Here is a 16940-nt window from a genome sequence, read left to right as displayed (position 1 = left end):
AATACAAACCTTGTATGATTGCCATTTGACATTTGGTCAGCACATGAATTAGCCAAAGACACTACGTAAAAAACAAAATAATATGAATTATTGAGACAGAAAATAGTATAAACACATGCAAAATGCATATTATCACTGTAAAAGAGGTAAACTGAACACTGTGTTTCTCCTCACCTTCTCTAAAGGAACAGCTAGAGCTCCTCCCAGAGGCAGGGCTTCCTTTTTTCCGTGGACTAGTGTTGGCTCGTCTCCATGCACTGCCATCACGCCCTTTCCTGCCACCTTTCCTGTAGGAGCCAATAGAGGAAAGAGGGAAACATCCTCCCTGGAACTCCGGTAAGAGCCTGTCAATCTCTAAAGGTGGGTATAAAGTTGTTTGTTACAAGAAAATCTAAAAGTCGAGATGTTATGTTAGTACAGTTACTAATGTAAGTGCGATAATTCAGAGCTGCTTATGGTGCTGTACCTGATCTAGACAGAGGGCAGCCCTGCAGCACGGCTTTATTCAGAAGAATATTCAGAGCCGCTTTGACTACAGCTCTCTGACCCGGGCTGAGACCGTTGTTGTTGGGAGACCGTCGCTGCGAGGCCGAACGCTTGGCTGTTACTCTTGATATAACAGCGTCCTCGACACGTGGAACTATGACTGCATTCCAAAGCCTTGCCAACCATCTAAACATATACACACTACAATAAACACAAATTGTAAGGGTTCAGTGCCCTTACGAAATGCAAAGTTATTGAATTTACTTGGGAATGGCCTGGGTCTGCTCTAGATGCACAGGGCAGGAGAGGAAGACGTAAGGGCCCAGCAAGGCCTCAGAAGTCCCCAGACGTGAGAGACAGGCATTCAGCTGATGCCACACTGAGCACACCCAGGAAAGAGCTTCGGGTACAGGCTCATCACATGTCCAGCACCGCCCCTGAGTCTACAGGGCCACAGGAAGAAAAGACACAGTTAACAACTACATTACATACCATATATAAAGTCCACAAAGACTGAAGTCTAATCCATACCATAATGCAGCCATTTTGGGTCAATCCAAATTTTATACATAAACATATTGCCATTCATACACAAAACACAGCATCACATGGTATAACAAGAAAAAAAAATGTAAACAAGAACATGTTATAATATGAAGTAAAAGACCTTAAAAAAAAGAGAAATAGAAAAAGAGAAAGACGAGAATAAATAAAACTCAAAATAAAATGATTGAAAGCTACCATATAAAAGTACACTACAGTTTAAAAGGGTCATTGATTATTAAAAAACTTTTCACAATTTAGATTTTTTATAATTTTGTAAACCTCAACTAGTCACTTGTTGTGACTAAACAATTACAAAATAAATGAAACTACATCATATCGCTCCTGTCCTTCTGAAACCTTGTATCTTCATATTTCGTGATTTTTATTTTTTGCCATAAATCATTATTATTAGTCACACTTAATGTTTGTCACTGGGTTTCGTGAATACCTAAGCATTAAAAAGTACCGTGTTTTTTCCATTTCCTGAAAAACAACAAATTTAGACATCCAAGGTTTTGGAAGGACAGCGACGATATATAAATAATGTCATATTTTAGCATCCTCAAAGTTTTGCCTATAACTTGCAAAAACACACTCTTGTCATACTCTTGTCTCCTGTTTTCTTATGTGGTCCAAGTCATCCATTTTCATTTTTTCAAATTGTAGTTTGCACACTTATTATTTCAAACATTCGATCACTCTTTTTTCATTGTTGACTAGTGAGAAACATTTCATTCAAGTCCCTCTAAACTTTTGACCAATAATGTACATGTTTCAGAATTCCAGAACCCCAATTTAAAATGAGATTTCATGATTCATGTGGAATTTCATTCACCAAAATCACGCCAATGTTTTGAGATTTCAATAATGAATGAATCAGCAGACACACTCACTGTGTTCTAAACATACTAAACGATCTGGACCAAATTTAGAGCTGAATGGCTATTCTGGTTGTCTGTTGGTCTTCCCTGTGGTTCATTAGATAATGGGCACAGCTGACCTTGTGAAGGAGTTTTCTTCGGAGATGACGTCCCAGCATGCCATTGAGGGGTTCGGTGTCCCAGCGCAGCTGAACCCAGCGGAAGTGCTGCTGTAACCGTAGCTCAGCACCCTGTAGGCGTGACTTGGCCACCGTGCCAATCAAAAAACTCTCTTCCCGGAAGTAGTATAGCCCATCCTGACCTGCCAACCAACGCAAGGAGAAATGTTTTTCCTCGTGTCTCCTGCTGACAATCCAGCATTGCATATGCATTTAGATCTGAAGAATTGAACCCTGTGCACAAGTCTTACTATGGTTAAGGGACAAGGAATAGACAGATCCACGGTTCTCCAGGGCTTCACACAGGTCTCCCAGTATGTGGTTGAGAGAATGGGCTCTCTCCAGACCTTCCAGAACCACCACTACACAACGCCCTCCGCTGCCATCATGCAAAGATACTAGGAACCCTGATAAAAAACACAACACAGTCAAAAGCAGACACTGCTTAAATATTTGATTGACCCCAAATGTATTTGAACACGCTTAAATAATAAAGCAATAAAGTTTGTTTTGCTCCTCTTCTTACATAATCATCTATGAAAAGCGACTCCTTCACACAAATTCTTCTACATGACAGAAGAGGGTCTTACCACAGTTGATGAAGATCTCCAGCAGGTGCTCTTTAGATAGACTCTCATCGATCTCCACCCTGATGACATCACAGCCAATCCCATGAGCCTCCTGTCTGTGCTACAAACACACACAACAGGTGCATCGTGACAAATACAGATGAAAGTCTGCAGTACACACTCTGCTGGTACGTTTACTGCACTGATGGTCTTTTACGTATTAAAAGTTGGCATGTTATTTAACAGAGGTCAATGTTCTTTTATTTATTTAAACAATTTCTTTTTATTATGCACTACAAAATTAAATTAAAGCAACACTGTAGTTTTTCAACCTTAAAATAATGTCTGGTCGGCACACACAGCCCTGCCCATCCCCTGCCTGCAGAAGAATGCGATATGGTTTCCAAACAACGTTTCTGCATTCGCCGGTTTCATCAGCTTAGTAAACAAATTCACGTGTATTGTGCTGCCCACAGGAAAGTTTATACAGCGGCATTATTTTTAATACTCGTAACAGACAATTGCGCTTATCAACCACATGGGGGAAACCGTGAGCAAAAGTTCTATAGTGTTGCTTTAAAGCAACGTTAATACTGTACTTAAAGGGACAGTTCACACAAAAATAACAATTCTGTCATGATTTACTCACCCTCGAGTACATTTTTAAGCAATTTTTCCTACTATTGTAGTGAATGGTGGCCTTTGTTTGGTTCCAAGCATTCTTCCAAATATCTTTCTCTGTGTTCATCAGAACAAAGAAATGTATACAGGTTTGGAATGATGACAGAATTTTCATATTTGGGTCAACTGTTCCTTTAATACTTTATTGTCACAGAAATGTTGTTGCTTATAATTATTATTCTACATTTAATACATGGTGGTTCTCAGTACTTACCTTAATATAATGAGAAATCCGGTTGGCGATGTACTCCTGGAAGCTTCCCTCCAACCCGTGCAAGATTACGGTACGGTACTGTTCCACCTGACCATGAGCAAAAACACAGGCATTTTATTGTCCGTGCCAAATATGTTATTTACACATGCTTTAATACAGGCTTGTTTACTCAAGTGTGTCTTAGAGGGGGTTTTGGGTTCTCAAATGACTGCATGTTGCTGTACATGTGACTTGTGTTACAACTTTTAAAAACACAAATAGTAACCACTGGTCTAGTGTCCCGAACTGCCCTGTTGCAAAAACCAGGGGCCTGCTGTATAAAATTTTGCATTGAATTCATCCTTCAAGAGTGCTTTTACGTAGTTTTGATTCGGTTAGCTTACCAGGCGAACATAGTTCTGCAACAGCTGTAGAGGTACCAGAGAGTCATACGTCATCTCGTCCAGAGCGAACTCTGACAAGCCTGACAGAGAGCAAAATCATAGCAGCCATGAGCCATAAATCAAACCTACACAGTCTATCAAAGAGCAAAACACACATGGGAGGCCATGAGAGATCAGGAGAGCTGTGTGAAATGGATTTGAGCAAGGGTTTCACAGGGCTGTTATGATGTGCCGTTGCACAAAATAGATATTTTGGAGCTCGGCTAAACATTTGGTCACCGTGACATTACTTTGTGACCACGTTCTGAGGACGTCTTGGCAACGTTCCATTTCTTAACATTTTTGCTTACGTCCCAGAAACATCCTAGCCACGTCCTCAAATAACGTCGTGAATTAATCCCATGGAGAACGTCGTAGCGGCGTGATGTACTGGTCTTCAGATAACCTGGACACGGTCATTTTTGCTTACGTTCCAGAAACGTCTGAGCCACGTCCTCAAATAACTTTGTGAATTGATCCCGTTGAGAACGTTGTAGTGACGTGATGTACACGTCTTCAGATGACCTGGACACTGGTCATTTGATTAATGAATCTGGTCATTTCTGTTTATTATGTTATTGTATGGAAAATTTATGATCGGAGTAAAATCTGTTATAATGTCAAGACGAATGTTATTAATCTGACTTCTGACAGCTATTAAACTGCAGTTTAATTCGATACCACAATTACAACTATTTATTTTGTGCGCGCGCGTCTGATATGTACGTGCGCGTCTCCAGCACGCACTCGCCTTCTTTGTTCTGCAAAGAGCCGCGTGCTCGCATCATTTAAACGTTAACGGTCATTTCTTTTTACCTCACTGCCTGATTTTACTTTAGCGGTTTATTAATATTCTTTCTTTACTTTATACCTTACAGATGTGAGAGTAAACACATATTTTAGTGATTTTCGATCGATTTGGCGCGTTTACATGAACGGACCCTGATGTTTGTGAGTGTGCTTTTGATTGTTGTTTCTAAAAACGGACAACCTGCTAAACTTATGTGGTAAGACAAGAATATAATGTTAAGCCAAAACATAATGTTTATTCATCTCTGTCAATAAATATCTGCTTTAAATCCTCTATATTGTGTTGAAGTCTTTGATTATTTATGTCATGTACTGCAGTATAAATAAAATATCTGATTGTGATGTACAGTGCTGTGTTGAGTTTTATAATTGTTATACTGTGCTTTATACATATTTGAATAGAGAATTACTCCAATTATGCATAAAATGTCATCTTTAACGCACCGATTAAATCACAAATTAATTTAATCCTCCATGTGAGGGATGATAATTGTTTAAATTAAATAAATAAAAAAGATTTTAACAACGTGACTGTTTGGTCGTTAGGACGTGCTCATCACGTCCCAGAAACGTTATTTGGTACGTCGCTGCAACGAATATGGTACGTTCCAGTCCAGGTATGTCTTCAGGAGGTAATCACCGTCCAATGTTACATTGCCAGGACGAATATGGGAATCACAAAGTTACGTCGTTGGAACGTTATTATGGTACGTCGTGGCAACGAATACGGTCCGGTCCAGGTACGTCGTCACAACGTAACTGTGTTAGCTGGGAATTTGTCTAATTTAGTACGATCTAAAAGAAAAATTCAATTTTGAATTGATTTATATGAAACTGCATTAACCAAAATCACTCCAATGTTTTCCAAACAGTGGAAGAACTTCACTTCAAATACCAGGCCGCATTGCTTACCTTTAAGATGTATGGTGATACGTTGACTTAGACGCTTGCGTACGAGGTCCCAAGGAGACTGAGACAACTCCTGCCCGAGCAGCCAGACGGCATCACCTACAAAACACACAGCTGACAATTTAGCAAGAGGAAGACCCTTAATATAGAGAAACACACTCAAGCTGTGTGGATCTACTAGAATTGTGTGTTCACATTACAGTGAAAGACACAGAAATCAAATCTTTACTGACAGGAGAGCTTTTCAGCTATGTCAACTCGAGAGCTTTGAAAAAGTAGCTTCACGGTTTTTCCCCCGCAAATCCTCTCTTAATATTTCCTGTCTGTCTGTCTGTCTTCTCATACTTTCTGTATGGAATAACAGATACTCATTACATTGCCCTCTGTAGATCCCATCACTTCATTCTGACATCTGCTCTTGTGTTTGAAAACATCTTGTCTTAAGGGAGAAGTTGATTGTAAACAAAGAATGAAGTGGTAAAAGAAATGGTGTAAAAGAGCAACAGAGACCGGTGGGGTGTGAAAGAGATAGGTGCGAACTTGGAGAAGGCTAGTTTATTTTCAGTAGGCCTGCATGACAACCCTCGGGTCGAGCCAAGCTCAATTAGGCCCCCGTCCCATGTACTTCCCTACTTGGCCCAGCGTGATGTTGGACAACACCCAGAACGAGAGCCATTTTAAATCCATGCGAACTAGAGCCAGTGTCAGCACAGAGCTCACATGAGTAAATAACACCACAGCGTTTGTGTGTGTGTGGTTTAGCGTTTAATGAACCAGCTTCGCTTTTAATACCTGAGGTATCTTTCCATATTCAGATGTTTTATATCACAAATAACACATTGGCAGATATATTTTATATATTTAAACATATATTGGGCTATACAGGCTTAATGCCCGTCTCTTTTTTCAGGCATCTATGACAACGGTCGTATGAAATAGCTGAGGTGGGGAAATTAAAACTTGAAGTGACTAAAGGCAGCTGTTCTGAAGGCCGGGGTCATCCGAGAATAGCCAGGGCAAACGTGTCTTTCGCTTAATGCCTTTTGAACCTTTACCAGTGTAAATGTAAATCCAGAGGCAACCAAGGTTGTGTCCAGAGCATGTGAGCGAGAGCGTAGCGGGGAGCGGAGCGTTAATATCTCTCGCAGAACGCAGAGCGGCTTTCTGAAAATTCCGCTCAGTCGCTCGCTCAGCCTTCTTGGTGATTTACTTTTTTGCTGCTGGATTATTGTCCCATGTACACCGCATGAGCCTGAAGCCTGAATAATAGCACAACGGCATGCGCGTCAACTACAAACGCTCAATGTAACAGTTGCTTTTCTGAAATAAAACCTGAATAAACCTCGATGTCATATGCGGCCGAGGCCGACAAATGTGATCTCCGGAGGACGCATGCAGCCTTCGAAGACGCAGCTACTTTGTCGAAGTTTCTAAAAGTACATTCTAAAATGCTGTAGCGATTGAGGTTTGACGTTATAAGACCGCATTTCCCCTTGTTTTGGTTTATTTTTCTTGTATTAACCTCAGTAATAATAAAGGTGTTCCATTTCATCTTTTGTGTGTTTATTTTGAATGTTGCACTATGGAAGCTATAGGTTCACGGAAATAAAGTAACGAAAATCAAATATACTTTATCAGTTATTATTAGAGGTGCACCGATTGACCGGCCAGAGACCGGAATCGGCCTTTTTTTCTTATGAACGGCCTGACCGGTGACTGGCCGGTCAGTCTCACGTCTCGCCGATTCCAAGCCGATCTTCTGTTGCCCGTGATGCGGGCAATAACATCACAGCCGTCAGTACACTCAAAGCCTCAAGTAAACGTGCGCGTGCACAGCCTGTCTTTCACGGCTCATTTATACTCGCATGTGTGTCCACCGGACCGCGAGTCTACGCTGACTGACGCGCATCTCTCATATACGCTGACTGCGCGTGCACACGCATCATGTACTGTACAGACTGTAGTTCATCTCTCGCTGCTCCGTCTACATGGGGTATGTATGCTAACAGTGATGCTAAACTCTGACATACTAAACTCATGTTGAAGTCGTTCACTCCGTGTAAAACAAACGTAAATTCCATTCAACCTGATTCCTTGTCTTACGTTTTAAGAGTTGTTTGGGAAAGAGAAGATTCTGTAATTTAATGCAGCTTGGAAAACTGCATTTAGGGAAATTGTAATGTTCAATCATTTATTCAATGAAAATAAAAAAAATGTGCATTGAAGAAAATTTAATATGGTTTTATATACAGTATACTGTCAATTATAGTTTGTGGATAGAAAATTGGCAATCGGAATCGGCAAAAATCAGAACTGGCAGGTTTCACTTGTAATAAAATCGGAAATCGGAATCGGCAAAGAAAATTGCAATCGGTGCATCTCTAGTTATTATACAGTTATTTTAGGCACTCTTTAAATAAAAAATGACAAAAAATATTGGCTGTAATGTCACAGAATGTCTGACTAAAACATAACTGCTCTTTTTTAGCCTGCTACTTAAGTTTATTATATACTGAAAACAATTAGGCTTACTAGACACATTTTATGTCAGAGCAGGATCTGAGCGAGATTTGGTTTAGAAGTGTGCATAATGTGAGTGGAGCGTTTGCGTAATGTGAGCGAAGCACACATTCATTGAGCGAAATATTGAGCGGAGCGACACGCCGCTCTGGTTGTGTCAAATGACATGCAGTGAACTGGAACACTTTAATTATTAGATTTCAAGAGAAATGTCAAGGTTATACTTAACCCCAAAATCAGAAAAGAAAAATAATATGAAATATTATATTTTATAAAAACAAATGATGATCAGGTACAATTCTGATGTGCCTGATACATACCAGTCAACACTCCCGTTTTGGCCTGGAGTCTCCCGTTTTTCATACCCATCTCCCGCCACCCTCCCATTTTGTTATTTTCCCCGTAAAACCCTCGTATTTCAGTTATACTGAATTCCCTTTGAAACTCCCAGACCGACGGGAACCAGAACGCGTTCACGTGAACATTTGCCCTCACAGGCTGAGGTGCCCTTTGGTAGGCAAAACTGAACGGTAGCCGAAGTAGAGTAATATGGAGAGGATTCACATCACCGCTAAAGGTCCGCATATTCCACTCCGTGTTTTTCATTTAACGCTGTTATGTTAGATGTTGTTACACTTTCTATGCATTTACAAAATAACGTGTTATGAGTGTTGTGTTCTGCAGACAACTCTGAATAAAACAGGTAACGTTAATAGAGTTTATTTCTAATATTTAACGTACTGTGACCATAAGCGGTTCTTGTAAATAACAACTGCAATATGCAAACACTGGTTAATCCATCCATCCATGTAAATAAAAACATTCTGCTAACTAATAGACCAAGTTAAAACAACCAAACTAAGGGACGCGTAAAGGGACAAACTGCTTGAACGATTTAAACTGCGTTTAGATGTATTTCATGTCTGACGTTGAGTTTAACTGTCAACATGTCAACAGCAACGTTATTAAAGCGTTGTTTTCAGTTTTATTAAAGGGGTCATATGGCGCGAATACGTGTTTTTCTGTGTCTTTGGTGTGTTATAAGTTGCCCATGCATGTATAAGACACGTAAAATTGCAAATATTAAAGTGTCGGAACAAAAGATGCATTCTATCTATAAGCGAATGCTCACCCAGACCTGCCTGAAACGCCTCGTGTAACCACACCCCCACAAATCTATGTCAGTTCGTGGTATGATTTGACTAAGACCACCCAAATGTATACGCAAGTAAGGTGGGCGTACCTGTCAGTACAATTGCTTTGGAACCTGATGTTCCAAATATGGTAAGAGGCGTTACATTTCCGTCACACGCTTGCAGTATTCGACCAATCACTACGCACTGGTTAACTGGCCAATCATAGCACACCTCGCTTTTCAGAGCGATGAGCTTTGTAAAAAATCTGCTCGTTTAAGAGAGGCGGAACAAAGAGGAGATACAAACATGCACGGTATGTGGAAAATACAGCGTTTTTGAACCTTAAATCATGTCTACGCATTGCATTACATCTAAAACAAACGATAATAGTCATTTTAGCCGTGTCATATGACCCCTTTAATATTTTGAAATAGCTTTTATTTTCATATTTTTAGTTATGTTTGTTTTTAGCAATTTTGTTATGTTAAGCATTTTATTATTTATTTATTTATTATGCGGCTATAGGTTGAATTTATTCTTATAACCATTTTAGTTCTACTTTAGTTAATAGTGCCTCACCCTAAACTTATTTCAGTTTATTGCTGAAGCAACATTTTCAGATTTACTGTATAAAAGTTTAGTTTTTCAAATAATATTTATTTTATTTAAACTGATTTTAATTAACATAAATGTTTTAGGTTTTAGTAAATTTGGTCAACATCTTTTGCAATAAAAGGCCAACTACAGCAACAACATGCTAAAAATCAACTACATATAAAAAAACTAGTAAATAAAATCTTCTGGGTTTCTAGATATCCATTTACACTGTAAAACACAGACAACTTTATTACTAAACTTTGCATATTACGGAAACATTAAAAGCAGAGTTCAACAATTGTAATAATGCGATTGTGAATCGCAGTGGTTGTGAATGTGTTTACCTATAACCACAGAGGCCACACTGTCAGCCGATAGTCCCAAAGTGTCCACTCTCCCCAGTCCTTCCTGCAGCTCCCAGCTCCCACAAACCAGCTGCAGGTGATTGGTCAGCAGGTCACTTACACTCCGGGCTAACTCCTCCCAGCTGGTGTGACGCTGAATTGTAACTCTGCCAATGGTGCAGCCGTCCTCCAGGAGATCCACGGGGCAAAGACGCTCAGGTGAGCCCATCAGCACCTGAACAACCACCGTGTACCAGCCTAAAGCAGAAAGAAGAGCAAGGCTGCTGTCAATCAAGCTTCTACTTTATTAATGATATTTGAGCAGTTCACAAAGAGCTAGACCCGTCCCTCCTTCAAACTACACCCACCCAGGTTCTCGAGCAGGTTTTTGCAATCGTCTGTGGCAACATCATGTATGGTGCGATTGCATTTGTCCCTCTTCTCCATGTCCTGTTGACTGTGGTTACATAAAACCTCCAGGCATTTCTGAAAACCGCAAGATATTTGAGCATAAAAGCTATACATTTGTGTCTCAGGTCCATTCTTTTGTTTCCATGAGTGTACCTTGTAACCCCTGGATGCAGCAATGTGGGCAGCAGTCCATCCATCCTGGTTACTGTGGTTGAGGATGTGACTGCCATTGGTCACGCCAGGGTGTGGAAGCTCCTGGCTGGGGTCTCTGGGAGACATGGGGTGACCCAGCTCTGGTTTAGGTGATGGGTGGTGAAGCAGGAGCTTCAGAGGGCCCACGTGACCTGAACTGACCGCAGCATGTAGAGCTGTGCAGTTGTCCTTTAAACCACAAGTGTGAAATCGTAAGCATACATAATCTACTTATACACACACACATAATTAAAAATGTGCAACTTCACAACTAAATACCGTCTTGAGTTTACAAACTCCCTGAATATTTTTGGGCAAGTAAACAAGGACAAACCGAGAAATCCGGGGCATTATTAGTGTTACTAAAACGGGGAGCATAATTACATTCCGAGCAACACAGAGACAGCAGCATGCCCACACTCAGCTGTTAAAGTAACCATGGAGATGAATGAAGGAGGATGTGTTTCCTAGCATGTTCGAAGATGCAGAATGGAATTGACGTTTTGGAGACTGTGCATGAGTGGGATCTCACTGTGGTGACATGTGAACGATCCGCTCCTGCGTCCAACAAGAGTTTCACACACTCGACATGCCCCTGCTCACAGGCCAAGAAGAGAGGGGTGCTTCCACGAGAATCCTCTCTCTCCACATCAGCTCCACACTGGACAAGAGCTCTCACACACCTGGCAATGACATATCAGTTGCGATTGTCAAAGCAACACATTTGTACACAAAATAACACAAATTTTGAGAAATGTCTCAGTGGTTTGGTGTCCATATATGGAAGTCAATGGGGACTATGTTGTTTGGTTACCGACATTCTTCAAAATATCTTCTTTTGTGTTCTTCAGTGAAAATTAAATCATACAGGTTTGGAATGACAAGTGGGTAAGTAAACAACAACAACAATCATTTTTGGTTGAACTATCCCTTTAACATCTGTCAATGCATTTCTTCTCTTTTTTTGCACTTTATCAACTAGCAAAAACACACTGACATACAGTAGTAAATGGTGTGTATGAAGTCACAAAATCAGAGAACCTTCCACCAATGACAAGAAGCCACAAGAGACATCACTGCTCTCAAAAACGCAATAAAACCAGCAGAGAAACTCCTCTGTGAGCTACAATGTCACATTAGCAAACAGAACAGCGGTGAAGACTCACCCGTGGTGACCATTTTCGGCAGCGGCGTGTAGTGCGGTAAATCCCGTTTCATCAAAAGAATCAGCAGAAGCCCCTGAAGTCAGCAGCATATTTAAGCAGTCTGTAGCCGAGACATAAATGTACATGTTTAAATAAATCTATAAAACCTTCATGTTCATGTACACAAGTCATTATTTTCTATTCAAAAACGTTGTAATGTCTGTAGTATTTGCACGCAAATGTTAACACCAGCTGAGGCAGCCCATGAACTCTAAAGCACAGAAGGGCACGTTTCAGTCCTTTTTTATGCATACAAATGCTAATGTTCACAACACATACCTGTGTGTCCGTTTAGAGCAGCAGAGATCAAGGCAGAGGTTAATTCATGTTGATGGTGATGAATATCCAATAGTGGATCTTGGTTAAGCAGCATAGACAATAAAGTGACATTTCCCTGGGAAGCAGCTTGGAGAAGAAGGGTTTGCCCGTCATCCAGGGGGACGGGGTCACCGCAGGTTAGCGAGGGAACTATGGAGGGACACCAGCCTGGGAGGGTTCAAGCAACAGCAGTAACTAGTGAGGCAGGGTGCTTTTGTTGTGTCAAAATGTGCTCTCAAAACATTAACCCAGAAATGACTTTATCGGTTAAACTGTACATAGAAATAATTTAGTCAGGTGCCAATAAAACAGTACTGACTGGGCCAAGAACGTTGGATCCTACGGAGAAAAGTATATCACTGCTGTACTTCTGAAACCTCGTATCTCCATATTTCGTGAATTTCTTTTTTTTGTCATAAATCATTTTTATTAGTCCTCCTTTATGTTGGTCACTCGGCTTTGCAAATATTTAACCCATAAAAAGTATTAAAAAGTGCTCGTCAACTTTGACAAAACAATATTTAATCATTTAAAAAGTACAAAGTATTTTCTATTGAAAAACAAGCGAATTTGGACAATCCAAGGTTTCGGAAGGACAGCGACGATATTAAAAAATTTTGCTCTGCCGAAAATACAAACCAAGCCACGTTCAGAGGGTAAATGTTTATGTAACGTACACATTTTGCCACAACAGAACTGAATTATTCTACGTAGAGAGTGCATCTGCAATCCACCCTCTACACTACTCAAATAATTTTTCAAGTTAACTTCATCTGTTTTAGGTCATGCTAAAGACAAAATAAAACTGGAATAAATCAGGCAGCGGACTGTTTATGGCACATTAATTGAAGTCATGCATCATAAATCATGTCAGTCGAACTAAACATCCTAAACACAAAGTTGATTTTGGCACACACGTCAATTAGACAACATTAGGAAGATGGCAACTACAGCCAAGAAACAGATGAAATTTGACAACGCAACGAATAAATCGCTACCTACGTATAAACAAAAGTTGCATTGTGGATGTAACTACTAACTATTAATCTGTGCTAATGCTAAAAGCAGTTTGTAAATAGCTTTGTCTCTATGGATTCTCTATGTTTAATTGTTAGTGGAGGGGTTAAAGTGAGAGAGAGAGATAAAAGAAATTGGGGCTGTTTCATTGAGGCCTAGTGGAAAGCGTGTCTTTGGGTTAAAATGGGCGGCAGAAAGAGCAGAGGAGCCTCATAGAACCGCCATGGCCGAGTGGCTGCAGAGCAAGGGGAGAAAAGTGCTCATTTTTAGCAATTTTGGAACATTAGCGATGACAGTTTGCTATTGATGCCTTTCTAGAGCTACCGTATGGATTAGTCTCTAGTGACGGTGAGAAAGAAGATTCTGGTGGAATACTTGCTCGGCTTTCACTGGTGATTACAACTGTCTTTTTCTGGTGCTCTCACAGAGCTATGAGGACGCCTGTAGAGACAGGGTGGTATTATCAAATGTGAGAGAACTCTAAAGCTTCTGACAGCATTTCCAAGAAGAAACTAACTGTGTTTGGAGCTATCGCATATGTTCATCTTACAAGCTAACGTGTCTCCAATAAACAAGACTCTACATAAGCTAAACACTGTCAAAGCCCAAAGCTTTCACTTCAGATTACCGTTCATACTTCCTATATAAAACCATCAAGGCTATTGTGAATAAATGTAGAGAGATGTCTATAAAAAAGTGCAATGACAAGAAATACAATGATATTTAGTCAGCTGTCAAAGAACGTCCAAGAAACCATTGAATGAAATGTTTATGCATGTTTATGTTGAGTAAAAACAAGACAGACGATGGCATGAACATAGTGAAGTGGTTATAGAGATATTGTGGGGAAACAGGTTAGTGGTGGAACACAGGAGAACCATGCTGTAGGTGAATGGGTGGAAAGGGAGAGAGCAGCCTCTGGCATCAGCTTCAGAATAGAGCGGGTTATAGGAAAGACCCCTAGAGATCTGCTTTATCAAGAACGGCTCAAGATGTCAACCTGATCTGGAACTAAAAGTGCTTTGGTCGATAAACAAAATTGGCTTTACCAAAGTTCTTATATTGGGTACTCGTATTTGCTATCCTAGATTTCCTCCAGGTAACCCTGAAAAAGTATGCATACTCCTCTTTCCTCTACATGTGTGTTCTCCTCAGCTAGGACTCGCTGAGGTCCTTGCATCATTATTCTTGCATCAAGAATGAAAAACAGGGAAGTAGAGAGGAGAAGCACTGAAAGCAAGGTTGAAAAATGTAGCACCCTTTTACCTGATGCTGCTGCCAGGGGGCTGCCCAGGTGCTGGGAGCAATGGGACGAAACACTAGTGGGGTTTATGGAGGGGCTACTGACAATGGCTGTAGTGGAATAGGTGGTGACAGGGGGACACTCCAAACATGCTGTTGATGGCTGCGGCCCCCATGGCCAGGAAGCACCCACCTGTGATGCAGTCAAGGCTGGGACCGTACCGCCCAAATCTAAGGAGGGTTTTGGTGGAAGCTGAGGGGTGGGAGTTGATTTGGCAAGGCCCACCCCCAGCCCTATTCCTGGGGGCCTGTTGGGTTCACCTACTACTTTGATTGGTGGATGAGGAGGGGATGGTGTCTGGGATAGTCCTGGTTTTTTGGGTGGGATAGGGGGTGGGTTACCCCTATCGATGCGGGCAACAGTTGGTGATTTAAGGCCTATCTGGGGGTGGCCTAAACGGCCAGCGAAAGGCCCCCCTTCAGATGCAGAGTGTGGCAGACCAGGCCGAAGGGCTGCCGGGGGTCCCCCTGCCGGCGGGCTCGTGAAGCGGGAAAGAACCTGCGTGACCGTGTGGCGCGCCTGTTGCTTGGCTGCAAAGTTATCTCGATTTGTAGGAGAGAGGTCCCGTGAAGGAGGGCTCTGGTTTGCTGTTCCGTTTTGGTCCTGCTCCGAGGCAGAGGGTTGGAATTTATAACGGGCTGCCTGGACGCGGGGGCTGACCCCGGTTGGCAACGCAGCGGACACACCATGTAGAACGGTTTGGCATTCGCCCCCATTTTCGGCCTGAGAGCTTCCGTGGTGTAGCGCCCGTCCTGCACTGGAAGTCTTAGGAAGGTTCATGCTGGCGTAGTTGCTGCCTGCAGGCTTCACAGGGATGGTGAGCGGAACCTTCCTGGCCCCCTCATTTTCTAGCTGTGGGTCTGTCTGTGAAGAGGCAGACTTACAAACAGCTACCTCAGTGCCCACGGCCACAGATGCCACAGATTTGGGTTTAGTCGGAGCAGCGACGGGTGCAGTTACTGGAGTAACAGGGGGCAGTGGGGCATCTTTGCATCGCTCAATTCTTAGCTGCTCCACCTGCTGGCGCAGACTCTCGCTTTCAGCCCGCAGCTCTGCAGCACGAGTTTCCTCACGGCTAAGCCTGGCACGTAGCTGCTCTCGTTCCGTGTCGAACTCGGCTAGCTGTTTCTCCATTTCCGCCTCCATCTGTTGGCTACGGCGGCGCTCGGCTGCCAGCTCCTCCTCCAGTCGCCCTGCGGAATGGCCGTCCTGCTCAGTCCGGGACAAGAGCTCCTCGAAGCGCTGGTTCTCTTCGACCACCCGAGCTGCTAGCTGCTTGCATTCGTGCACCAGTGACATCACCACGTGCTTGTTTTTCTCTCGCTCATCCTTTAACTGAGCCGACAGCTTTCTGTGCTCCTGCTCCAGGCTCTGCAGCTGCAGTTTCTCCATCTCAAGCTAGACACAGCGGCGGTAAATGTGAGACTCGGAGGAAGCAGATAACACACACAAGACAGAAAACATATCTGACAAAAACTACTTTAGTATTACATAAGAAAGGTTAAGTCTGTTCTTCTGACAATTACAGTTAAAAAATAAGTACAGTGAAACTTGGAGTGTCTGCAAGAAAAACACCTTTAAACATTTCATGAACTTAGGCTTATGGCTAAGAGTGAAGCCCTACCCACAAAGCTTTTTTTGCATGCGTGTTTTCTAAGCCACATAGCTGTCAGAAAACTGAAAATGCTACTAATAAACTCAACATCTATTTTGATCTCTGCTGGCTTCATTAGTTACACCTTCCTAAAGTAGGTCAGGGGATCAGTACCCAGGAAAAACATGAGGTCAGGCGCTGGTTGGTCTGACTACTTCATACTTGACCTTTGAGTAATAAGTTGCCTTTAATATGAAAATCAACAGGTAATTGATTATCACATATAGTAAAGTTACGGACAGGAGTACAGCCCTCATTTACAGATCAGAGCTTTGAAGGGATAGTTCACCCAAAAATGAAAATTTTATCATTTACTCACCCTCATTTCATGTACATTATGACTTTTAACTTCTGCAGAACACAAAAGAATATATTTTGAAGAACGTTGGTTACCAAACAACACTGGCCCCTATTGACTTTCATTGTATAGACACAAAAAGAAACATTTCTCAAAATATCTTCTTTTTTGTTCCACAGAAGAAAGAGTCATATACACGTTTTGAATCACATGACGGTGAATAAATATGACAGAATTTTTATTCTTGGGTGAACTATCCCATGAAAGGA

General features: G+C 41.8%; 1 protein-coding gene across 2 annotated transcripts in view; it reads right to left on the bottom strand.

Moving 5' to 3' along the window:
* The window catches only part of cttnbp2 (cortactin binding protein 2), a 41583-nt gene that overhangs the window by 3847 nt on the left and 20796 nt on the right, over window positions 1-16940 (bottom strand). For both annotated transcript variants that reach the window (XM_057347788.1, XM_057347787.1), the window contains exons 4-20: window positions 14683-16117; window positions 12361-12567; window positions 12043-12142; window positions 11409-11559; window positions 10838-11065; window positions 10642-10759; window positions 10274-10531; window positions 5680-5775; window positions 3919-3998; window positions 3536-3622; window positions 2662-2761; window positions 2323-2478; window positions 2033-2214; window positions 751-929; window positions 467-672; window positions 175-354; window positions 10-61 (exon numbers count right to left, since the gene is read on the bottom strand). In XM_057347788.1, coding sequence (XP_057203771.1) covers window positions 10-61; window positions 175-354; window positions 467-672; window positions 751-929; window positions 2033-2214; window positions 2323-2478; window positions 2662-2761; window positions 3536-3622; window positions 3919-3998; window positions 5680-5775; window positions 10274-10531; window positions 10642-10759; window positions 10838-11065; window positions 11409-11559; window positions 12043-12142; window positions 12361-12567; window positions 14683-16117 — 3815 coding nt within the window. The remainder of the gene's footprint in view (window positions 1-9; window positions 62-174; window positions 355-466; window positions 673-750; window positions 930-2032; window positions 2215-2322; window positions 2479-2661; window positions 2762-3535; window positions 3623-3918; window positions 3999-5679; window positions 5776-10273; window positions 10532-10641; window positions 10760-10837; window positions 11066-11408; window positions 11560-12042; window positions 12143-12360; window positions 12568-14682; window positions 16118-16940) is intronic.

Source organism: Triplophysa rosa, linkage group LG12, assembly GCF_024868665.1.
Source record: "Triplophysa rosa linkage group LG12, Trosa_1v2, whole genome shotgun sequence".
Lineage (NCBI taxonomy): Eukaryota > Metazoa > Chordata > Actinopteri > Cypriniformes > Nemacheilidae > Triplophysa > Triplophysa rosa.
This window is presented reverse-complemented; position numbering and strand designations above follow the sequence as displayed.